The 25,720-nt window shown below is 35.4% G+C and overlaps 1 protein-coding gene across 8 annotated transcripts in view; it reads right to left on the bottom strand.

The window, feature by feature from the left end:
* The window catches only part of ADGRL3 (adhesion G protein-coupled receptor L3), a 941,368-nt gene that overhangs the window by 43,821 nt on the left and 871,827 nt on the right, over positions 1 to 25,720 (bottom strand). For all 8 annotated transcript variants that reach the window (XM_072620873.1, XM_072620870.1, XM_072620866.1 and 5 more), the window contains 2 exons: positions 16,043 to 16,211; positions 970 to 1,095 (listed from right to left, as the gene is read on the bottom strand). In XM_072620873.1, coding sequence (XP_072476974.1) covers positions 970 to 1,095; positions 16,043 to 16,211 — 295 coding nt within the window. The remainder of the gene's footprint in view (positions 1 to 969; positions 1,096 to 16,042; positions 16,212 to 25,720) is intronic.

The following is a 25,720-nucleotide window of genomic DNA, read 5'->3' as shown; positions in this document are numbered from 1 at the left end:
ATCAGGCTGCCCCAAGGTCTTCTGTTTGGGTGTGTTCTAGTTAATGTTTCTGTCTATACTTAAAGACATTGCTGACATACCTATCATGTAATGTGGAGATCTTTAAGCTGGGAGAGATAGCCAATGTGTCCCAACAGGCTAAAATATGGGCCAAATATGTCAAGATTAAATTTCATGGTGATACAAGCCAGATAGTTTTGGAACTAACATGTTCAATGTTAAACATGTATATGTATAACATCTTCTGGGTCTTGGTTCGTGTCCATCAGGGAATGTTTTATCTAATATTGTGAATACTGGATTAAGCAGATGGATGAGTTTTGTTAGAAATTCATATCATATACAAGTCAGTGGACCTGATCTTTGAATATGATATATTTTTTTAAATAGCATCACCTAATGTAGTTTGAAGAAGTGTTACCTTTATAATTAATAATTCTGTGTCACAATTTCATTTGAAAATTGTTTCAGGATATTAAATGAAAAAAACTCAGCGAAACAAGCACTTTTATTAAAAATTTGTATGCTCTTGTCATAGCTGTCAATAATATTTTTAGGGTTTTATTTAACATCTTGATTGAAATAGAAAACTTCTTGAGCTTGCTTGAAACTAACTAAACTAGTGCCTCTTTAGATCATTAAATCTGATTCTGTAGAGCTTAGATTTTTACATCATGCTCAATTCTTCTGTGTTGTGTAGTACACAGTTAATATGAAATAAAACTTTCAGGGTCGCAACTTCCTCAGTCATACCTATCCTCTATCATGCAATTCTGTGATTTTATCATAATTTTAATTTTTTCAATTCCTGCTATAACCTAATAGCATTTTGAGGAGGAACATTTCTCCCCCCAACAATTTATGAGTTTAACATTTGAGATGGTGCTCATCACTGAGAAAGAATGGGTAGTATATTAAAACAGTATGTGCACAACCAACATTCCATTTCAGTTAACAAACATTGTTTACCTGTGAGCCTGTGGAATAGCGTCCAGGAGTTCGAGAACCAGATGTTTTCCCTGAGCCAATGGAACTCTCTGTACTTTTGCCACTACAGCAATGCGTGCGTAGACATTTCCCATATTCTTTACGTACCTAACAAATTAAATATTACCTTTGGTTAGCAAGTAACTTTTTACTCCAGCTATGGATTTAGATTTTTAAAAGTGCAGATTTTCGTTTTTCAAAATCCATTATAGTCATCTCTGTTGTTGCTAATGATGTCAAAGTATTTTTATTGGACAGATATTTTACATAGAATTTGCTTTATCTATAACTTGAAAGCATATAATAATGAAGAAAGAACAATCTTTCTTTTAAAAAGCTTATCCCTGTGCTTGTTAGAACCTAGCAACCTCTTAAGTATTACAAACAAGAATAAAGAAACCTGAGATTTTCATTTTCATGGTTTGCTATTAACATTCTGATAAATTTAATATAAACCAGAATATTGTTTTATTGAAGTACTAGAAGTTACTATTTCTGGCAGTGAATTAATGCGGAAGTTACACAAAACAACAAACACCAAAGACCTACCTACCATATTTAAAGACAGGATATAGTTTGTTGAGATTTTATTTTAAACCTCATTTGTTTTCTTTGAATTTAGTATTAATGAAAGTTGCCAGATATGTTCTTTCTAGAGATCATGATCTCTAGAAACTTTTGAATTTCTTGAGTTGGACTTTCCTGAACCCTGCCCTAAAACATATTATCCCTTACTTCTTTAGGGTCAATGAAAAACAAGATCCATTTTTTTCTATACCATGTTTTGACAATTTTGCTTGAGAACTAGGAACTAACTGAAAAAATTCAGAAAAAAACATACATAAAAAATTGTTAAAAAAAAACTCTCACACCTTTCTGTATTTTATACTTTAATGACCTGCTTCCCCCTGAGCCCCCAAAAAGAAACCTTCATATGCTACCAGTGAATATTATAAAATAAAATTTACATGTATATGACAAATATAATGATAGTACACTTTAAGTACATGAAAATCACTGAGGTCTTCAGTTTGTACTGGTATCTTTTCCCCATCCTGACAGATGATTCTTAGTATATTCCATGGGAAAATGAATGAATATAGTGAGTTCAGAACCTCTAACTTCACTTTGAATTGGTGTAGAAGAGAGAGATACTTGCTTAGTCCTATAGTTTAGATCAGGTATGGGGAACCTCCGGCTTAAGGCCATGTGTGACCTTCTAGATACTTGGATGCAACTTTTTAATTGAGTCCAAGTTTTAGAGAATAGATCCTTTTATTAAGAGGATTTGTTCTGCGAAGTGTGGATTCAGTCAAATGGCTGTACTTGAAGATCTAGAGGGTCACATATGGCCTTGAGGGCACCTGTAATCTAGTTCTATGGCTTCCCTTCTAAATTATTCCCAGCAATCCCAGTCCTCTGGAAGAGCAAGAGAGGTGAAACTGCTATCATGTCTCTTCCCTCTTCCAACCAGACCCAGGTTCCAAACTTTCACTTGCTCCTTTCCCTACTTCTTCTTTTAAATTTTTATTATTTTTCAATGAATAAAAATCTCTTTTTTTCTCTCTCTCTTCTTCCCTATCCCCCATGAGGAGAAAAAAGCAAAACAAAACCCTTGTAACAAATATGGTCATACAAAACTGGTTCTTGCATTGGTCATGTCCAAATAATACATGATTTGGTCCTCACGCTCAGTTCATCACTTCTGTACCAAGAGATGCCTTTAGCCTGCTTTATAAAAACCAATAGTTTTGTGGGGGTTTTTTAACTTCTTATTGAGTGAGGCAGGGGTCACTGGTAGAATAAGTACTCAGTTAACCCTCCAGGATCAGTTCAACTCAAACATTATGTTCTATAATGAAATTAATGGAACTTGGGACTAGGATATGTAGACAGCTAACAATAACAATAATAAATAAAAATGCAAAGACATTTATTTATGCCATCATATTTATAGCTTACAAAGCCTTCCATTAAACAGCCTTGAGAAAGACAAAATCTGAGTAATGTTCTTCCCATTTTACAGAAGAAGTTGATTCAGACAGGAGATGTGTGGCTTGTCAGTGCTAGGATGGAAACCCACATTTTTATAGTATGACGTCCATTCCTTTTTATTTTTCTCACTGTGTTCTTAGAGAACTAGTTTTAATAATGGAATCATGAGGACAGAAATTGTAGTAATAGGAAACAGATGAAAAAGTCACTTTGTATATACCCCTGACTGAAAAAAAATCTAAACTTTTTCTGGCAAGACTCAGTTTTGTTTAGAATTTAATGCACTTTGCTAATTCATGTAAATAACTTTTTCACGGTAATATTTATTATAGTACAAAAAATAAAAATAAAGATAACATAAAGCACTAGATAGATAGGCAGCCTTGAGTCAAAATGACCTGGGTTCAAGACCTGTGTCTAAATGTGCTAAGTATAGTACCTGGCACTTACCAAGCACATAACAGGCACATCATACATGTTTATTGAATTGAAATACTATGTGACCATACGTAAGATCCTTAATTTCTCAGAGCTGCAAGCAATTCTCTTACATTGTAAGATACAGATGAATGGCTCACTTGCATTATTGGAGAAAAGTTCTACAAAGGAAATTCCTCCCATCAATGAAATCATAGTTCCTGCTTTCCCCAAAAAGAAACAAAAATATAAAAATGATAAAACATGGCTTTATTTTGTAAGGAAAAGATTAAGAGAAGGAAAGCTCTCCATAGTGGCTTGATTTAATATAATCTCAGAATCATAAAGGACTTCAGAAGCATTTACTCCAACAATGAATGAAAAAAAAAAACAAAAAAAAAAACAAAAAAAAACCTTTGCCACATGCCCCAAGGCCATCATCTAGCCTTTCTTTGTTTGAAGACTTTTTGTGGAGGTGTGGAACCCACTATTTCCTAAAACAGCTTATTCTTCTTCTAGATAGCTCTAATAGTAAAGAAGTTTTTCTCTATATTAAAACTTAATTTGGCTCTGTACCATTGCTATACATTGATTCTACAAGCAGTATTTTTGTGGCAGTGAAAAACTAGAAACAAAGTAGATGCTCATCAATTGAGAAATGGCTGAAAAAAATGTGGTATATGGAAGAAATGAGATGTTACTGTGTCATGAAAAAATGACAAATGCAAAAAATTCAGATAAACATGGAAAGAGCTATGTAAACAGATGTAGCATGAAGTAAGCAGAACCAGAAAGGTCTGTATAATGACTAGAGTAACGTAAACTAAAAAAGTAAACAGAAAACTCCACTACATACAAATCTGGGTTAATATAATGACCAATCCTGTTCCCAGAGAATGGATAATAAAGCCTCCCTCTCTCTCTCGCCCTCCCTCCCTCTCTCCCTCTTTCTCTCTCTCTCTCTGTCTCTGTCTCTGTCTGTCTCTGTCTGTCTCTGTCTGTCTCTGTCTCTCTCTCTCTGTCTCTCTCTCTCTCTCTCCCTCTCTCTCTCTCTCTCTCTCTTTCTCTCTCAGTTTCTCTCTTCAGGAGACACATAGGGAACAAAGGGTATAGAAAATCCCTTATACTTTTAGGTTCTGGCACTCTTTGTTTTGCTTTTCTGTTTTTTGTTGTTTGTTTGTTTTTGGTTGGAAGGGAGGGTTCAGTGGGATTGGAGAGTGAGGAAAGAAAAAGTAGCAGTAATTAAAAAAATCTGAGGATGGCTAGTCCATTTTCCTCAAGTCTCCTTCAGGTCAGATGTCCTTGATTTCCTCCAATGATCTTCATGTGGCAAGACCCTAAGGTACTTTATTATCATGTGGATAGTTTCTACACTTATTGATTTCTTTCCTAAAATGTATGATTCAAAACCAAATAAGAGACAGTAGATGAGGTCTGACCAAGGCAGAGAGAGGTGTCCCTTCCGAGACATTAGGATCCATGTAGCCTGATTCTCACTTTGTTGGTTGCTGAATCGCACAATTGCCATGAAAAAATCTGAAGGCTTTTCAGACAAATAGTATCTAGTGATCCTTCTATCTTGCATTTGTGAAGATGCTTTCTGAATCAAAGTTTTTGATTTTACATTTCTCTAATATTAAGTTTTATGCAAAAAGAAGTAATATAGTAGAGAGGGGAAAGAGATGGCCTTTTTAGAGTCTTGCCTCTGACACACACTGGTTGTATGACCCAAAGCAAATTATGTAACTGCTCAGTGCTCTTCAGCAATGCTCTAAGACTTCAAGTTGCAGCAGAGCTGCTAACCTGGTTTGGTAGAATGATTTTCCTCAAGCAGGAAGATATTCCCTATACCAATGAAATAACAAGTTTAGTTTGACACCTTGAATCTCCAGCTGCCTCTCAGATGTCTCAAACAAAATATCCAGTAGACATCTTAAATTCAATATGTCCAAAACAGAACTTATCATTTCCACCCCCCCCCACACACACCCCCAAAACCTTCTTCCACCCCACTTCCCCTTAACCATAGAGGGTAATCCTCCCAGTTCCTCAGGCTTACAACCTACACTCCTCACTATCTGTCACTCCCCATATCCAGTCTGTTGCCAAGGCTTTTTTTTTTTTTTTTTTACCTTTGGAACCTTTTTAAGATGGTCCCTCCCTTTCTTTTCTCTAACTACTACTGTAGTACAGGCCTTCATCACCTCAAGCCTGGACCACTGCAAAAGATCTTCCAGGGTCTGCCTGGCCAAGTCTCTCCCCACTTCAATATATTTTTCACTGAGCCAACAAAGTCATTTTCTTTGAGCACAAATTTGAGCCCATCTAGATCCTCTCCTCTCATCCCCATTCAACAAACTCCTATAGCCTCTAGGATCAAATACAAAATCCTTTGGTAGCCAAAGTCCTTCATGACCTAGCCCCCTCCTACCTTTCCAGTCTTCTTACATGATCCTCCCCCCACCACATATTCTTTGATCTAGTGACCCTGGCCTCCTTACTATTCTATGAACAAGGCATTCCAGAATCTGGATGTTTTCTCTGGTTTTTCTCATTCCTGAAATGTTCTTCCTCCTCATCTATGCCCACTGGCTTCCTTGGCTTTCTCTAAGTTCCAACTAAAACCCCATCTTTTATAGGAAGCCTTTCCCAAATCCTTTTAATTCCCTTAGTCTCTATTTATTCTCTATCTCTCTATCTCTATCTATCTATCTAAGAAAGTGAGGCTGGTGACTTTGCACAGCCCTCCCTCACTCAAATCGAAGTCAATTGCAAGTCATGTTATCATGTCCCTGATGTCATGGTCGTCTGTGAGAATGAAGGACAGACCACCTTGAGTAGTCTGAGTTGCCTGAATGGTGATCCAGCTGGCTTGTTCCAGTTAGGCAACACTGCCTGTACTTTCCTATCCTGTGTTCTCCTCCACCTTTACCTGAGGATGGTCTGCTCAAAGGAGGGTAAATTTTGATGCCCAAAAGCTACCTAGTTAACTTGGGGTTTACTGGCTAGATTTCTTTCTCAAAGACCAAGCCTTAAAACCAATTCACTCTGGATCTCATGAATTGGACAACAATAGATCCCTGCCCAAGAAACACTTAATCTTTTTTGGGGGGGGGAACTCTTGGCTCAGAATTAATGTAAATAGTAACTACTTCTTTTTTGGTCAGTAGCCCAAAGGGTCCTCCCTTCTCAGTTTGATTTTTTCTTTTTTGGATTAAAGGGGCCAACCCTTGACTCACTTCTTAAAGAAGACTATTCACTGGAGGGTACCACCTCACTCAAAATGAGAGTCTGGGAAGACCTAGCTTAAAAGGGCCATAGTTTTCCACTGCCCTCTGGGCCATTGCCAGTCATCCTGCTTGATATCTGGCCACTGAACTCAGATGGCTCTGGAGGAGAAAGTGAGGCTTGTGACTTTGCAGAGCCCTCCCTCATTCAAATTAAAGATGATTGCAAGTCATGTCATCATCTTCCCGATGTCACGGTCCTCTTTGAGAATGAAGGACAAACCACAACCTATCTGTCTGTCAGCCTATCTATCTGTCATATGTTGCTTGTTTGTACATATTTGTTTGCTTGTCCTGTCCCCCATGAGATGTAAGCTCCTTGAAGAAAGGGACTATCTTTTGATTCTTTTTGTATCCCCACTCTTTATTAGGCACTTAATAAATGTTTTTTAACTGATTCCCTACCCCAAATTTCATCTTATGATAGATGGCTCAATGATCCAGCCTGCCAGGGTCTTTTTGAATATCAACCACCATTCAATGTGTTAGCTTTCCCTCCCAGTTTTATGGTTTTTGCACATTTGCCATGTATGCTTGTATCTAAGCGACTGATAGAAACACTAAAGAGTCCAGTGCCAAGAAGAGATGTATGGGGACTTCTACTATCTACCAAGTTGTCAATGAATCATTAATGACTATTCTTTGGATCCTGCCATTTTACCAGTTCCAGAGTCACTTGACTGTTTTATAGTCTCATCTATATTTCTTCCTATTTTCCACAAGAAGGCAAGAAAGTCTTATCAAATTAAAATCTAAGCACACTATATCCGTTGTATTCTCTGTGATTTAACTGCATAGACAACTCCTCATAAGAGGAAGAAAGTGTAGTCAGGTATAACATGTTCTTGATGAATTCATGCTGGTTCTTTGTGGCTAGAGCTTTCTTTTCTAGACAACAGTCACATAGAATGATGAATTGTGATCTGTATTATGAGAATCTCAAGCAGATAACACCAAAACTTCATTTGAGTGTTTGAGTTGAGAGATCTTAGCAAGACATGGTCACTTTCCGCTGTATGAGTAGGAAAAGCCTAGAGGGAAGAAAAGGATTTCAACAACAGAGGTATGGAAGAAAGTTTTCCTGGTACAAGGGATAGCCAGGGAGGGTGGGCATGATGAGATTAATAAATGGCTAGTCGTTCAATTTGCTCAGAATGTATAATGTATGAAGTGAGAATATCACTACACCTGAAGAACTGAAGAGGACTACCCCACAAAGGGCAAGGGAAGGTGTTACGTGTGAACAAGTTACAACATAGAAACAAAGTGGAGAAATAAGGAGATCAGCGAAGAACTTCATGACAGAAAAAATCATGGGGTGGTTTTCTGTCAAGAATGACGGGTGGATGGTCAGAGTGCCAGTGATGTAAAACAAGGCTGGAAATGCAATGGCACCTGATTGTGGAAAGTTTTCAAAAGCAGGCTAAGACATTTGCTTTTTTATCCAATGCTTATTTTCAGGCAAGCACATGACATCATCTATGGAATTCATTACTGAATTTCTATAGGAGCTCAGCCTATTAAAACCAGGAGAGAGAGAGAGAGAGAGAGAGAGAGAGAGAGAGAGAGAGAGAGAGAGAGAGAGAGAGAGAGAGAGAGAAAGAGAGAGAGATTGGGTGTGTGTGTGTGTGTGTTTTGTAGCAGACTCAGGAAGAAAGACCTGGAAAGTGAATGTTTGGCAGTCATGGGGGTAGAACATCTAGCTTTGTGTAGCATTTCAAAGGCAAGTGCACAAAAGGTTTTCCATTTCTTTTATCTCTTCTCAGAGCATCAAGAAGTTTGTTCTTTGAAAAGGAAGAATAACTATAATGATCTTCATTAGGAAGCCGCTCAAACCTAAACCAATCGCTATGCCAACTAACATGATTACAAGATTCTGGTGAAAACTAAAAGTTGTACACACACACATTTTACATAATTATATAATATCTCCCTCTCCCCCTCACACTTGGCCTCATAGGCACTGGGTGGGGGTGAGGGAGAGGGCAGAGAAAAGAGCCCATTTTAGAATGTTTTCCCTTTCCAAAGAAAGCTGAATCCTTTGAACCACCGAGCAAAATCACCATGATAAAGTCATGTGTTGATACGTTACTCATGCATAATCAAGTCTACTTTAATTTGCTGATATTTTATTTTAAACACTAAACATATGATCAAGAAATGATTTAAAAGAAGAAAAGAAAGATGAATCAAAATGACGTGTCTAGGACCACAGTCATTTTCTACAAGGATTTTCTTACAGATTGTCTTAAAGCAACTCTTTGAGTGCTTGATTGTTTATGTAATCAACTCCATTTGTTCATGCATAGCTGTGGTTTAATTGCCTTTAAATAACTGACCACCACTCCCTCTTATTTCGGTGTGAATATTTTCTATACTATAGAAGTGAGAGTTGCTATTTCCCAGACTACCAAGTCAAGAGAACAACCATCTTGGACACATCCTAGTAGAGAGTATAGAAAAAGAAATTGTTGCACTGGATAAGCAAACACTATTACAGTACTTTTGTTCTTTATTTTTTTTAAAAAAATAAGATCTGTAGGAGAAATCTTAGTCACAAAAGTATATAACTGACACATTATGAGGAGACAGAATTGGGAACATTAGATTTCTTGCATTGTAAAAATAATAAACTTAAACCAGCAAAAATGCCAAACTTTAAATAATTAAACCAACTGAAATTTCTTGAATTCAATAATGTATGAATGGGTATACTAGAATAAGTATAATGGAATTTAAGCAGATAACTCAAGAAGAAGCACTGCCTATCTTAAGCATTTTTTTCTTTGAAGTTTAAAGTTCCTTAGATACTACAAATTGCCCCAAGTTGGAAAATTAGCATTCATTTAAAAAAATTTATATGCACTGATATTGAATTCTATCCCTGACTTTAATTATTTTTTAAAAAATCACCATGATGTACACTTTAATAATATGGAACAGAAGCATTCACGAATGGGCCATTTAGTATTTTGAGTTGCTTGTATAACAACCGTTACATTTTCAATCTCACAACATACTAATACATAAGTATGCGATCATTTTAAATATGTGCTGAAAGTAGAAAACGTTATGTAAAGCAAAAGGCATGAAGAATATTCATTCCATAGGTTCATTTTTTTTCTATACAGGTTCACAATATGTTCCTATTTATTTACTATATGGCCAAATTTTTACAAATCAGCAAAAAGATTGACTTTAGGGGGAAAGTAATGTATATGTACTAATACAATCACACAATATAGAAACCAGTAATGCTTGAGATTTTTTAAAAGTGTTTTCTTTTTGTTTTAAATACAAAATGTTTCTGCCCATTTTTATCAGACATATCAATTAAGCACCTGGGAGTGTCCAATTGAAATCATAGAGTGAAATAAATCTGAGCCTCGATAAGCAAGTTTATAAAAACTAAATTTGTGGCAACATTAAAATAGGATCTGTATTAGTGAACATCATGGTATAAGAGATCTCCCTTTCCTTGCCAAAATTTTTCAACAAATAGTCTATATCTGCTCCCTTTGGTTCATCTCCACTAAGTCACTCCTTAGTTCTTGCCACTTGGCTTTCATTTGACAAATGCAGTTTTTTGAAGGGTTCTTATGACTTAATCGTCTCCAGTTCTACATTTTCAGTTATCTCTAACTACATACTTTCAATCAGATGTCCATCTTGCACCTCAAATTCAATCTGACCAAAAGTGAGCATATAATCTGCAACATTCAACTAGATGCCTCTCTGATTTCTGTCAATGGTACAGCTTTACTTCTACATTCCAGCTTTGAAACGTTAGCATCGTGTTTGATTTTTCTTTTGCCTTTCTCCTCTATATTGAATTAGGTGTCAAATCTTGTATATTCTTGGAGGCCTTGATGGATCCCCCAGCTGTTAGGGGGATCTATACTCTTGCACTGGCTTTTGTATTTACTTTATATGAATACATGGGACACTATTAATAAATGCTAGTTGGTTGACTGACCATTTCTATCTTCTCCTTGACACCCCTCAACCACCCATACACGTACAAATATTGCCTTTCATGCTGATTTAATCACCTCAGGAAATAAGGACAAAGGGAGATACTTCAAAGTAGGAATGCAGGAGAAATCAAATTGCACAACAGCTTTAAATGGAGCCCATCATATAATAACTGATTGGGTAGTTCATATGCCCCTAATTTTCCCTCTTCACACTTAGTATTTGAGGACAGTGGCCTGACAAATCCACACTGCTTAGAACCCAAAATATTTGTCAACATGAGAAAGCTGTTGATTCTGAGAACCTGCTTGGATTTTGTGGTCTTTCGTCTTTTCTAATATCTCTGACTTCAAACCTCAATTTTTCTTGGTGTCCTCTCGCTAGCAATTAAACAGTGAAATATATACCAATTTGCTTCCTTGCTCTAAGTGCTGGTTCTTTCACGATATTTTAGGGTAACCTGGGATTTGGGTAAAGGGCCTTCTCCCCTAATAAAATTGTTCTTCAAAAATCTTACAAATACCTACTTAGGTTCAAATCAGTTTCCTGCTTAGTGATGATTCACTATTTCCTCTTGATGAAAGTAACAGGAGCACAGGATAATAGCTTTAGAGATAGAAGAGATCTAATTTAGGTCAACTTCTTTATTTTACAGTTTGAGGAAACTGAGGTCCAGAATAGTGAAATGATTTGCTCAAGGTTACATAAGTAAATCCTTATAGGATTTGAATAACAGGTATTCAGACTCCAAATTCGGTCTTCTTTCTGTTGTATCACAGCATTTGATTTCTCAGCTTACTCATTTTTAACCTTTCTATCAAGTCTTATCTCCCACTATGAATGTTTCAGTCCATGTGGTTTACTGCCTATTCCCCAAATATGCATCATATTCTCCCACTTCCCAAAATTTGTTCATATAGTTCTCTCCTAGAATATCATCCGCTTGCCAAAATTTTATCCATCTTTCAAAACCAACTATAATGTAAAAATCTTCCCCTCCCATTAATGGGTCTCAGATTAGGGGAGGCTTGCTTTATAGGAAGGCCCAGACATTTTGTTAATTACTAATGAGGAACTGGGTCATGCCCTCCAACTCTGAAAAGTGTATGTAGACTCTGAGGTGAGGTTTTGCTTTGGGGGTTTACTCTTTGGAAGATTTGTGGGTCAGATGAGACTCTGGGTAGTTTGTTAAGGAGCCTGTCCCACCTGTCTCCCCTTTCCCCACTTTGAAAACCCACATGTTGGTGTTTCTCTGGTAACTATGTATGTACATAATTATCAGACAGAAGCCCTGTCTGTTGGTCTTTATTTCTCTGTTTATATTTTCTCTATTGTTATATGTGACTAAAGAAGATTATTGACCCTCAAAAGTTGCTTTCCTTTTAGAAAAGAAGATTTAAGAATGTGTGCTAGGAGGTTATCCTAGTTATGTCAGGGTGCTTGCTGCTATACCAACTCAAACACACGTGGTCCATGAAACTGATTTAAATATTCTCTCTCCCTCCTTTAAATTCTATATCATTTCATTAATGCTTCCCTTACAGAACTGGAATTGTTCTACCTTTTATTTCAGCTGGTTTCATACTTCTACCTCTTGTCCTTAGGGGAAAGTAATTTGTCTTTTCTCATTTTAGTACTGGCCACAATACCTAATACAATGTCTTTGGTTATAGATGATATTAAATATTTTTAGACCTGAACTGAATTTTTCCAACCAAATCTTGCACCACCAAATGCTCATTCTGAAAATCTCTATGGACGTTGTCAATGCTAAGCACTAGTTTCTTGAAATTCTCCCTTCCCTTGATTTCGATGCCACTACATTACTCTAGTACTTCTACTTTTCTGACCATTCCTTCTTTGTCTCTTTTCTTATACAATTTCTTTTTCCTCCTTCATACCATTAACACTGGTCATATTGTAGGGTTTTGTCTTTGTCTACGTACTCACCAATCTAAGTTTTCTTAGTGGGGAGGGGAGTTTATCTACTTCCATTACTTTAGACGCATTTCCTTCTTAATCATCTGTCCCTATTATCTTGGTCTTCTTTATGTTCAAAATCACCTTGTTTTCCCAACAAATTTATTCCCTCTTTTAAATTTTCCTATTATTTTGCTGCTAACAATAGTCTCTCACTTTCCCAAGTAATAAAATGTCTAGGTTAACTTTGATCCATCCATAATTCTCCTATATCTTGCTGATGTCTTAATTTATAGTTTTATTTTCTACTTTTCCATTCCCACTGACAACACTTTAGCTGCCGTCATCTTATTAGATTATTATAATATACTCTGGTCTCTACCTTTCTGGAAAGTACTGTACTAATACCATATTAATTTTCCTAATGTAATTTTATTAGGTGATTTTAAGACATCTTCCCTACAAAATCAAACTCTTCTATAACTGGCCCCTCCCTACTTGATTGATTCACTAAATTCCAACAAAAAACCCTTTTATCCAGATAGGATAGTCTTTTTACTGTCTCCTTCATATGCCAAACACATTCATGCCTCTACGACTCTTTTCATAATATTTCCTGGTTTGGAAGACCATTCACTATCCTCTTTGTCATTAATGTAACAGCCTATGGTGTGATAAACCAAATCAGAAAAAAATGATTTTGACAATCCAGAGAAGTGACCTAGGTTGATAAAAAGTTGAGAATCTATCTAAACATGTAAGTATGCGCAAGAATTTACTATTACAGAGTCATGCCTAGGAAAATGAGTCTAAAATTAGATCTCAAATTTGGAAATTAGGTACAAGGGAAAGAATAAAAAAAATTTAAGTCACATTAGCCAAAACCTCAATAGGGTTCATAAGTTGGAGACAGAGGGAGGTGGAAATGTTGAACAAACATAGACCATTAATCTTCATAGACTCAAATGGACACCCATGGTAATTGGTAGTCAGTATCATGATAGTCTGGGAACAGATCCTAGGAAGACATGAAAGTTTGGAGACTAAATGTAAAGGCAATAAATCTAGCCCCTGAAATATGGAAGATAAGAAGCTGAGTCACTGAAGTCATGAGATCATCACATTTAAACTTCATAATTTTACAGATGAGAAAACAGAGGTTCGGGGAGGTTATGTCTGTATATCCCTAGCATACGGTACCATGTCTAATACAGAGCAGGCGCTTAACATATTCTCTTGATTGATATATATTTACAAGTTTACATGGGTAGTACATAGTAGAGCTGACATTTGAACACAGGCCTTTGACTATATATCTTGTAGTTTTAATATTATTAATTTAAATATTTTAACATTATTTTAACTTTTTTTTTATTTAAACATTATTATTGACTGTCAAGGAAATAAAAAGCAGGACACCTAACTACTGGCACACATCAGGAAAATAGTACCTGGAAAGGTAGACAAGGAAGTGAAGATCTGATGCTAAGCCACAAGCTACTGACATGTCTCCTTTATTTCTCCCAAGTTTATGGCTAAGGTTGATCCCAAAGTCTGAGACTGAGCTGATACAGGTTGGGGCTCAGTTGCAGCTGCCAAGATTTAAAGGGTCTGGGGATAGGGAGCAAGGCAGAACATTTTCATCTCTACCTACTCATGTGCCCTTGAAGTCCTACTTTTTCCATGAAGTCACCCACAGTATAACACTTAAATTCTGTATTAAACAATTTCTCACCTAATCATGTGCGATGTTATACTACTTTCTTATTTTTTCTTATTTACAAGTCTTACTTGTTCAACAATATTGTATACTCCCTATTTTAAATGAAATCTACTTTTTAGTGAAATTTTTTTGATGTAATACAATATAGAAAAGTAATTGATCTTTGCCTTCCACTAGTAAAAATTACAATTATAACATGTAATTAACTGAATTAATTCAAACAATTATAGTGGCAGAAATTGGAGCTATGATATACTGAATGGTACCATCCTAAAAAAGAGAAAAAATTTGACATCAATGGGTGCCTACAGATTAATCTCTAGAAATATACTTTTTATTGTTTTTCAGTTTTGTTCCACTCTTTTGTGACCCCATTTGGGATTTTCTTGGCAAAGATACTGGAGTGGTTTTCCATTTCCTTTTTACAGATGAGGAAACTGATGCAAACAGGGTTAAGTGACTTCTCCAGGGTCACACGGCTAGTAAGTGGCTGAAGTTGGATTTGAACTCAGGTTTTCCTGACTCTAGGCCTAGAACTTTATCCACTGTGCTGCCTAGCTGCCTTAGAAACATACTGACTAAAAGAAAACCTATCAAATTATTATAGTGATACAAGACATATATAAAACACTGGATTGTGTATGCCAGCTATTACATAATAATAAAGTGTACTTTGGTTTGTGATTAAAAGTAAGACTAAATAGTTCGAAGCAACATTCAAGTATTTGAAAGTCATTTTACCTTAAAGCTTTTTTTTACAGTGTCGAATTAGGCTGCGAACTCACTTCTCGCATGTGACTCAAAAGTAATTAATTTTTTTTGGTTTTAACTCATAAGACCATTTTTGGTAATGCAAAATAGTTGTGATTTGTGCTGGTAGAAGTATCCATTCTAACAAAATACTTCAAATAATTGTGTGTGTGTGTGTGTGTAAAAACCCACAGAAAAATACAAATATATAATTATATGGAGATATCTGTATGTACACTGAACAAAAACGGCACCTCAGTATAAGCTCACTGTCATTGTGGAGGTTAAGTTCCATACGAATCTTAATGATAATGGTGGTAATATGAATTTACTTTAAAAATCTTAATTTAGCATAAACATTGCTATTTAGTCTCCATTTTCAATACAAGTAATGAATGAAGGGCAAGGGGGTAGTTTGATTTCTCTTTATACGGAGACCAAGGTCCAATGTTTGCAACCTTTAAAAGTATATCTTGAAATCAAACACTTTTAAACTTTCTCAATCTTTCTAAGTAATAAAAAAATTATAAACAATGAAAAGAAACAAATATTTGTCAGCTAACTCTCAAAAATATAATTTTTGACTAATACATTTAAAATAAAATCAAACTGGAACTTTTCAATATATTAGTCTTACTCTGAAAATGAAGACTTACACATTCTTGACAAGGAAAATGACTGCCATTTATTAGTGTGAAAAAAACTCTAACAAAGGTTAAAAGGGAATATCGTTTCTTAGAATACCTTCTTCATTCCCTGTCTCCTCTAAACTTATAAAACATTTTAAAAGAGAACTATTAAAAAACAGAGCTTCTGGAACTTCACAACTTCTGGTTTAAAAAAATTCCTGACAATACCTCTTGCATATAATATTCTATTGTTATAAGTAAGGGCTAGAGTAAGAAAAAAATCAAGGAAGATCTGTAATGGTATGCTTGACAACCATAAACTCTATCATTTTTATGAATAACTGAAAAAGCTGGCTTACCTTTTTCTGAAGAACACAATGGAAAATGAATATAAACATTCCCTGTAGAGAATTGAAAATGGTGAAGAGATACGCCATGATGACTGTGCTTTCATTAATATACATAAGTCCAAAGGCCCAGGTCAGTCCTAACAGGCAGAGAAGAGCTATTGCACCTATAACCCATGACCTGAGGAGAGAAAGGGGAAAAAAATGATTAAAGAAATCATCCTTGGATCATTACAGAAACAGCACAGTAACAACATAGACACTGAAATGTGTATGTTCTGATAACTTATCTATGAAATATATAAAACAAGTAGCATACGCACACTAGGATTTTAATGCAATAGCACACATCCTCAAGTTTGAGGAGAAATACACATATGACAATGTTACAAACACAGATTAATCCAACACAAATGTGTATACATTGCTTATGTACGTATCATGAATGCAAATGATATGGAGATGTAGGTTTGGCAAATGACAAGAAAAAACTTTATAAAGATAAGTGAATTTCATTGGTCTCACTAGGTTGATAGCTTGACATCTCTCACCATATAATCTTCACACTACTTTTTTTGTGTGCATTTTTCTACTTTTTAAAATTTTCCATAACCTCTATTAAATATATTTATTTATTTCTGAACCTCTAGTTATGGATACAAATACCATGTATGATAGAAAGAAAGAAATTTCTGAGTGAGTTAGAGGCAAATAAAAGAAGTGCTAAGTAGGTAGGGACTTGAGAGACTTTAATCATAAATGCAACTACAGTTTCTATTCAAGATAATTATCTAAGAATTACTTACTGCTTTGGATGCTAAGAAAAAAATCAATATTGGTTCAGATGACCTTGATTTTGGTTGTCAGACTTTTAGCCTACTATTAGAAGGAATGGTCAGGTGCCAAGGAACCTTCACCCTTGGGTGATCTGTTAAGTCCCATGGAGCAAGATGAAATGAGGGAAATGAAAGATTAAAGATACTTATTACATAGACTACACTGGAACGGAAACCAGTGCCACAGCATTAGCTTCTTGTACTATAAACTCTGTCTAGATGCCATACATGATTTTTATTTGTAACAATTCTTATACTTCTGCAGAGGGCATCAAAGTCTTCAAATCTCTGGTCCCATTGTTTCCCCCACATAGTGTGAAAGGGAGCCCCATGAACCTAGTAATAAAAACAGGCTCCCTTTCACCTCACCAGAGGATCTTGCTAAAGGATTTTCCATTTCAACAAAGTCATGTGGCACCTTTTTTCATTTTGTTTTGTGTAAGCGCAGTTTCTTTCAATTTTGATGACTGGCATTTCTTTAAAGCCATCTACTTTCCTTCCACTTCAGCAAAGATAAAGTTTTCCATGTAATTTGTAGCTTTGCAGATAGAAATCAGACCATATTGATAAGCTGCACTTGCAGTGACATCTCTATGCTGGGGAAGACAGAGACTTAAAGCACTTTGGAATTATGAAGGGTATTCATTGAAGGTGAGATATCGTGGAAATGGTCTTTTAAAAGTGAAAAAGTAATAATAGCTAGAGAAATCTCAAGTTTATACCACAGTAATTTTGTGATATATGAACAAGAAAAGCTGTATTCAGAATAGCGATTGTTAATATATAGCCTAAATTATACATTTTAATTGTTCAAAGAAAGGATTAGTCCATGTTTAAGAAGTTCAAAGGTTAAATTTAGGTTGATCTTTACTGTATGTAATGTAACCTAGAAAACACTTACAAAATGTGAATAAATTCTTTAACAAAACATTGGTTGAAATGAGAAAAAAAAGGTTGAAATGAGAATGAAGAATGGTCAGTTGTTAAAATCTTGCAACAATTTATTTCAGCTCTTTTACTTTTTTTCCCTTTACTCAATCAGGAATTAGATCAGATTCACGTTTTAACTGCAAGCTAAATATAATTTGTTTAATTAATGAAAGTTAAGCAATTATAATATAGTGAATCTATATAGTTTGGCTTATGAAATGATAGTTTTTAGCTATCCCTTTTCATATTTATATAACTGCACTAAATATCAAAGAGTAATATCTTGTTATTTCCCTGAATTCAGTCAAATGAGAGCTGCTACAATAAACTAATAATCTCATAGAAGTGACCAATGGAAAAGATGGAGAGAATATTCATTATATCAAGGCAAAGATTCTACTTTGATTTAGAGCAAGGACAGTGCGAGCTAGTCATCATTATCACTCAGCAGAAAACTAACTTTAGAACAGAGGGGCACAGATGTATCGAAATGCAGTGCACTCTGGCTTTAAAAGGGAAAATAAGCAAAATTCTGATCAAGTGAAAATGGCACAGGACGACAATGCAAACAAAGGACTCTTCACCAGAAGAACAAACTGAAAGTTTATTGCAAAATTAAGCTTGCATTTTCAGTCTCATTTTGTTGTTTCAGGAAAAGAAATCTTAGAGGTACAAAGAGTAGTTTGTTTTGAGACATTTAGCGTGTTGTTTCAATATATTAGTACAGACTTGAATTTTTTGCTCCAGATATTTTTTTCTTTTTAATCATGGGTGTTTTCCCCCTTAGAAAAGAAAAATTAGCTTTATTACTCAAATGATAGGAGTCAAAAAGTAGGCTTAATTTGTGATAATTCTTTGATTTTATTATGAAGGATGCTTTTTCCTTTTTTTTCAAAAGAAAATATTGTATATTTAATTTAGCAGATTCCCATTAATGTTAGTAGAAATCAGGCCACTTCATGCCCATATGATCACTTTAACAAACTACCACTCAATCACATTAACAACTGGAAATCCAAAATGAAGGTCAAACATGGACAACAGCAACACGCATGGATGCAGACAGAGGGACACATCACAGATGAAAGAAAAAGCCATTCTAAGCATAACAAGTCTGTACCACATGAAATGACTATGGCTATGACTGTGTCACTCAGTTCAGGTGGTATCCAATTGAAACATGGGAAGCAGAATTGTTCGGCAATACGCCCGCAGCATGTTTACTCTGCACATAAGCTGTATGCCTAACTGTTTTCCTGCACAGTTTGCTCTTCTGCCTCAAGGTGAATGACAGAAGTCTTAATGGTTTTCCAATACTGATTTGACAGCTGGTTCATGGGACCACACTGATAAATGAAATTTATCAGCCATTCAGGTCATTCTTACTTGATGAAGGGTCTGTTATCCTCATAGCTAAAGAATGCATAGACATAAAGACAAGAATACCAACATTAGCATATACTGACTTAAGGCATTTCATATGAAAAACCACCCCAAGTCCCCCAGTGTTTCAGTCTGTTCCACTTTTCCTAAAAGGCATCAAAGCCAGCCCTGGTACATCCAAGAGGTAAATTCTAAAGTGACTATATGATAGCTTAAATAATAACAGTTTTAAAGTTTCACATGTATACATATCCCTCATGAAAACATTTCTAGAAATCCCAGCATCTTTAGTCATGTGCTTATATAGCCTTCTTGACAGAGATATTTAACTTCTAACTTTCTTTAGAGAAATTCAAGGACAGAGTTTTAGAAAGGCTTAGAGTACCCTTTAAAATGACAGACTCAGTGGTACCTTAGGCAAACTTACACCATGATATCATTTGGTAAGATTACTTCATTATGGATATCATGCTTTTAAGTAATTTTACCTTTGATTATTAGCTTATATGTTAAACCTGAACATTATCTTCCTTTGAAGATAATGGATTTAGATTATTTTAAAGCCATCTCCCCAATAGAAAATTTTTTGTGGGGAGGAAATGGGGAGGAAAGAGATGGACTACTTGTCCTCAGTTTGATAAAGGGATATTCTATAGTAGGAAATAACTAGGTTAAAAATAGGAGAGAAAACCATATATCTAACCCAGAAATATATATTTAACTCCAGTGTTTTTCAGACCTGAATGACTAAAAGGGTTTTGCTTACTGGTTATAAAAAGGGGACAGAAAAAGAAACAGAACCATTTTCTACTATTCTTTCCCCTTTCATAGACCTGGATGGTAGCAGCCGCCAAGTTACATACAGAATAAGTACCTACATAATACATACACTACTAAAATACGCTGTGAAAGTCAAACATTGGTCCTATTTACAATTAATTGATTTTTGTCCTATAACTGCTGAAGTCATGGTTCTTTGTCTCTGAAATAAGATCAGAAAGTCAGCTGGCTTATAATGAGTTAAATTTAGAAAACCAATTCTATTGCTAATCAGTGTTTTATTCTTGCCTTAAGGAAATCTGCTATCCTTTGAGGATGTGGGTGGACACAAGGGAATCTGGTTTGGTATCTTTATGTCACCAAGCTATCCTTCCAGGATGTCTGGTTTGCTATCCAAAGAAGTCTGGTCCACTATTTCTAACTTTGCAGGTGAATTCAAACAAGGAACATGTCTTGGTCACAGAAAAGAAAGAGAGAATCGTTGCTAGTCCCTCATTCCTAACTTCCAACTAATCATACTGTCCGTGACACCTCATATCAATCATGTTGTCCTCAACCCATGGTGACACCAACCCTCTAATGGAATTCTTTCCTCATTTATCCTGTTCTGTTCTTAGTTCTAATCTCATAAAAAGGAACTAAGTATCCAACTCAGGGTCTTTAGCTTAAGGGGCAGCTAGGTGGTGCAGTGGATAGAGCACCAGTGCAGGAGCCAGGAGGACCTGAGTTCAAATCTCACCTCAGACACTTGACACTCACTAGCTGTGTGACCTCAGGCAAGTCGCTTAACCCCAACTGCCTCATCCTGGGTCATCTCCAGTCATCCTGATGAATATCTGGTCACTGGACTCAGATGGCTCTGAAGGAGAAGTGAGGCTGGTGACCTGCATAGCCCTCCCTCACTCAAAACAAAGTCAAGTGCAAGTCATGTCATCATTTCTCTGATGGCATGGTCTTCTTTAGCAACAAAGGATGAACACACACACACACACACACACACACACACACACACTTTGGCTTAAAATTTAGGCTACCATTGACCCATTGTGTTGGCAGGTATATATCTTGCTAAAAAATTGTTATCTTGTTCAGAGAATATATTTCAGTCTATCTGTTGAATTTCACTCACAGAATTTAAAAACATATCTGTACAACATCGGTGTAAAGATGTCTGCACAATAAGATGTGAGGTTCAGTACCAAAGTAACAATATGTAATCCTCACCTTCCAGTATAAAGGAATTTGAATAAGATCATATTGATAATTTAGGAAATGGAGCCAAAAGGAAAAACAAATCTTAGATGTCTGAATGGTTAACAGATAAGTACATTTAAGTACTTTTAAGTGCTGAGCAAGGAGGGTGTGTGTGTGAAAAGGGAAAATGCACAACTAGGTTAGAGACTGGGGAGAATAGGCAGAGAAGTATGTCAATATGGGAAAAGCAAACTTTTTTTGATAAATATCTTCATGGATGAAGTGGAATTTCAGATGTTTAAATGAGTTTCTTTTGATATTCCATGGACATCTTAAACTCAACATGTCCAAAGTCAAACTCATTATCTTTCCCCAAAAATCTTCCCCACTTCTCAGCTTCCTAATTGTTGTCCAGGATACCACAGTTCTCCCCACGACTCATGTTCATGGCCTTGGTATCACCCTCAACTTTTCATTCATCCACAAAATTCATCCAAATCCAGACTCCAACCAGTTGTTAAGTCTTGTCATTTCTACCTTCCCCAGATCTTTCTTTTATGTCCTCTTTTCTCCACTGACATAGCTACCATCTCCACACAGGCCTCTATCACCTTGTACATGCACTTGCAATAGCCTGCTAGTAGGTCTCCCTGCCAGAAGTCTCTGCCCTCTCCACTGCATCTTCCACTCAGGTACCAAAGGGATTTTTTTAAAGCTCATATCAGGTCATGTCATCCCTCATCCCTCTAATAAATAAACTTCATTGATTCTTCTCTCTGTTACCTCCAAGATCAACTACAAAATCCTCTATGTGCCTTTTAAACTCTTCACAGATCTGCCCCTTTCCGAATTTTATAGTCTGTATAGTACAGTACTTTACTCTCCTTGTATTTTACAATGAAGCCATGTCAACCTTCTTGCTGTTCCCCAAAGGCCACTGTGTATCCTGACCTGGTAGCTCCAAGCTTTTCTCCATCCTTGGAGTGCTCTCCTTACTCACCTCTGCCTACTGGCTTTCCTCAAGACTCAGCTCAATTCCCCACCCTGTTACAGGAGTCCTTCCCCTTTGCCCCCAGTGCCTCCTACTAAGATTCCCCCCCTTTTTTTAAATCTGCGTACACGTTGTATGAAAAAGGTTAGCAAGTTGTCTCCTTTACTAGAATATGAGTGCCTATGGGGCAAAGAGCATACTCGTGTCATTTTTTTGTATCCTCAGTCTTCAGCACAGAGTCTGGCACATTTTAAACACAAGAAATGCTTGTGGACTGATTGATGGCACTGGCCAGATGTAATATAAAATTGTGTACAAACAGAATTATTACTAGTAGTTCCTTTTTTATTGCTGTAAAGCATGACTAGAAATGAACAAATTCCCCTTTGTTGATGTGATCATTTACTTTTTGAAAAACTGTAATTATTCAGTATTTGCCCTATAGTCTGCTTATTAGGACACTGTTTTCTCTTAAACCCTTTTTTTTTTAAGTAAGGCCCTCTTACCACTTAATTTATACAAAACAGCACCATATAAAGAGGTGAACTTAATAGATGAGTTTTAGTTAATGAATATATCAAAGGTATTGTAACAGATAATGCAAACTCAGGCTCAACAGTTTCAAAGTACTCAGTACTCATGAATCCACATCCTTCACTTACGCTTCATTTACATGCAACATTAGAAAGCTTTCCTAATTCTCATAATCCGTAACTCATGGAGAAAAGTGTTTGAAAGTGAGCACCAAGTAGAAATAAGGCTTGTATCAGAAACATGCTTGAACTGCTCATTTTTTTCCAGGGGTTAGGGGGAAGAGGGGTGGGCATTCAATCCTTTATCAATATCAATAAAAATTCACAGTTCCCACTCAATATAGAAATTCATGCTCCTGCAAAGGACCAGTCATTATTTTTTTCTTCCAGAAAGCCATAAATAATAGACAGCGATTCAATACCTAACGATTATGAAAGGATAACTACAATATGCCGGCCCCTTCAATCATTTTGTCAGATTTTTTCCTGATTTATAGCACCTGGTTCTATAACTTTTCTCTGTCAACTTCTAATTAAATCAATGATAATTTTGTCTCTATAATAGAAGTTATAATCACAATTGATTCAAAGTTTCTCATAACGCAAAGAGACATTGCACAGCTAGTTTCAAATCTTAATAGTTTTCATCCTCATGCAAGGGTGATTTACTGATAAAATTTCATTTAAATTAACTCTAGCTACAGGCTGATTAAACAAAACAAGCTCACTGCCTCTATTTTATTGCTGTACAAAAACATGGACATAAATATATAAAGAGCTGAAATGCACTTGGCAGAAATTAATATAGGCTTATAAGATTTCCTAAATTTTATATGAAGTATCTTAAAAGTTAATAAAAACTGGTTGGCATCACACAAATTTCCAATTCATAAGTGAGCAAAGGCCTCAAACACTTTAGTAAAAATGAAAATATAGTAAGATAAGAGAAGCATATCCTCAAACTTTTCATTATTTGAACTCTGCCATAATGCATTACATTCTTAGTAATTCATAAAATTTTCAATACTATCTAAAACAATAGCTCTCTTTGGAAAAACATAATCAGGAATGCACTTTTAAAGCTTCTTGAAAATAATACAAATATGATATGGCTATTTTGTACTTTTGCTGAAAATCTCAAATTTCTAAACTATAACCTACTATAGTTATTTCCTTAAAGTTCACTCAATAATAGCTTCATTCAAAAAAAGTATACTGGGCTTTAAATTTATCTCCCTAGATGAGAAAATGAGACAAAAACAGTGTGTGAATGAAGTACAGACAAAAAGAACTCCGGTCAATTTCACCATTTTCACTAAAGGAAGACAAGAGGCATGAGGGCACACATGCCCACATGCTAGGTTTGGATTAGACCTATGATCAACTTTTTCTAATGCAGCTGAAACATTTCAATGGGTTACCAGAGAAAGTTGAGGGATTTTTTTCATGTAATTTAAAAAAAAGATAAATTTACATCTCTTTATGATAGTTACATATGTAATACTTACTCAAATTGGTGCCTACCTAATCTTTTAAGCTCATGTTTACCAAGCTCTTTCTTATAAAATATCAGGCTATGCATAATTCAGTACTTCGATGTATCAATGCAGACACAACAACATATTTTTATTTTCCTGTCTTATGCAATTCTTGCACACATTCCCCAATAAATATTTCTCAGAGTCTCTACCCAACCACACTGGTGGGCACTTTCTAGATTTTTTTAACCTTCTCTGGGTACCAGTGAAACCTAGATTGTCCAGCTGTGAAGCTGTATGATACACAACAAAAAAATTTTGCAAAATCCTTCATGTCCCCTTCTCATGTTTCTGTCAATGATGAAAATACTGATGTAGATCATTCTTATAAAAATTTGTAGCAATAAGAAACCATCTGGGTGGTTATATATTATTTTAACTTCTTTTAAATGATTTTATTTCTTGTTTTTCTAATCATTCAGTATCTTCTAACTCTTTCAATATGTTGTAAATTACTCCTTTAATGCTTTCAAAATCATGGAACTCACAGCACTGATCTCTTCTGTGGGTAATTGGTCTGATCAATTTCTCTACAATTCAATTAAACATCCAATGAATTTAATGCACATTTCTCTTTATGACAACCACTTACTTTTGAAATATTCTTTCAGCACTTTTTAAGAAAAATCAAAGACAAGATTTCATTTTGGGAAACAAAATATTCACTCCAGAAACAAAATTTGGCACTCAGGGGGAATGATGAAAACCAAACTCAGAAGGATATGTTACCCAAAGAAGGAGAATTTTCCCCCTTACATTAAGAACTTAAAATAAAAAAGCACTGAAATGCAAACGACAAAGCTAAGCCTAAAAATACAAATAAAGAAGGCTCTATGTTTTTTTTTTCTTTGTGGTAATCAGTTTACTTAACTTTTGAAAAATCTAAATCATTTAGATATAAGTACTTTTAAAAAGGTATTATTCTTATTACCAATTAAATTCCTTTTCACCTTAGTAACAACAGCAAATACAAAATGCTTAGTGGCCTTGTCTTCTCAGTTTTGAGAAAATTCTCACTTTGATATTCAAAGAACTTTTTATTCAAATAATATAAAAATTAATTCCCTTAATTTTTGCCAAAACTTGGCTACAGATAATATGCCTTCTTGATTGATGCAAATTACTCCAAACTTTAGTTTCTAATTATTAATTAGTTTGTCTCAAGGAGGGGAAGTAATCAGGGGATCTCTGATTCATTGATTTTTTCTCAGTCCACTTGAAACTATAAAGAGGAGATAGCAAAGCTAATGAATTTGTTAAGATTTTAAAAACAAGTCATTATTTATACTTTGTTATTCTTTTGAAAGTGTGTGAAAGTTCTTCAATGAAATTTTATGGAATTTAAGACAAGTAAGCAGTGACTCCCTCTAGGATTAATCATAACCCTGCTGGACTTTAAAAAAACAAGACAAACACTCAGAAGTAAGTCAAGTCAGGAAATATCTCTGAAAACTATATGTCCTGGAAGTTGCTTTAAAAAAAAAACTATGAAAAGAGAATCTAGA

The sequence above is a fragment of the Notamacropus eugenii genome, chromosome 6, assembly GCF_028372415.1.
Source record: "Notamacropus eugenii isolate mMacEug1 chromosome 6, mMacEug1.pri_v2, whole genome shotgun sequence".
Classification (NCBI taxonomy): Eukaryota; Metazoa; Chordata; class Mammalia; order Diprotodontia; family Macropodidae; genus Notamacropus; species Notamacropus eugenii.
The sequence above is the reverse complement of the archived record's forward strand: the minus strand, read 5'-3'. Positions and strand labels throughout refer to the sequence as shown.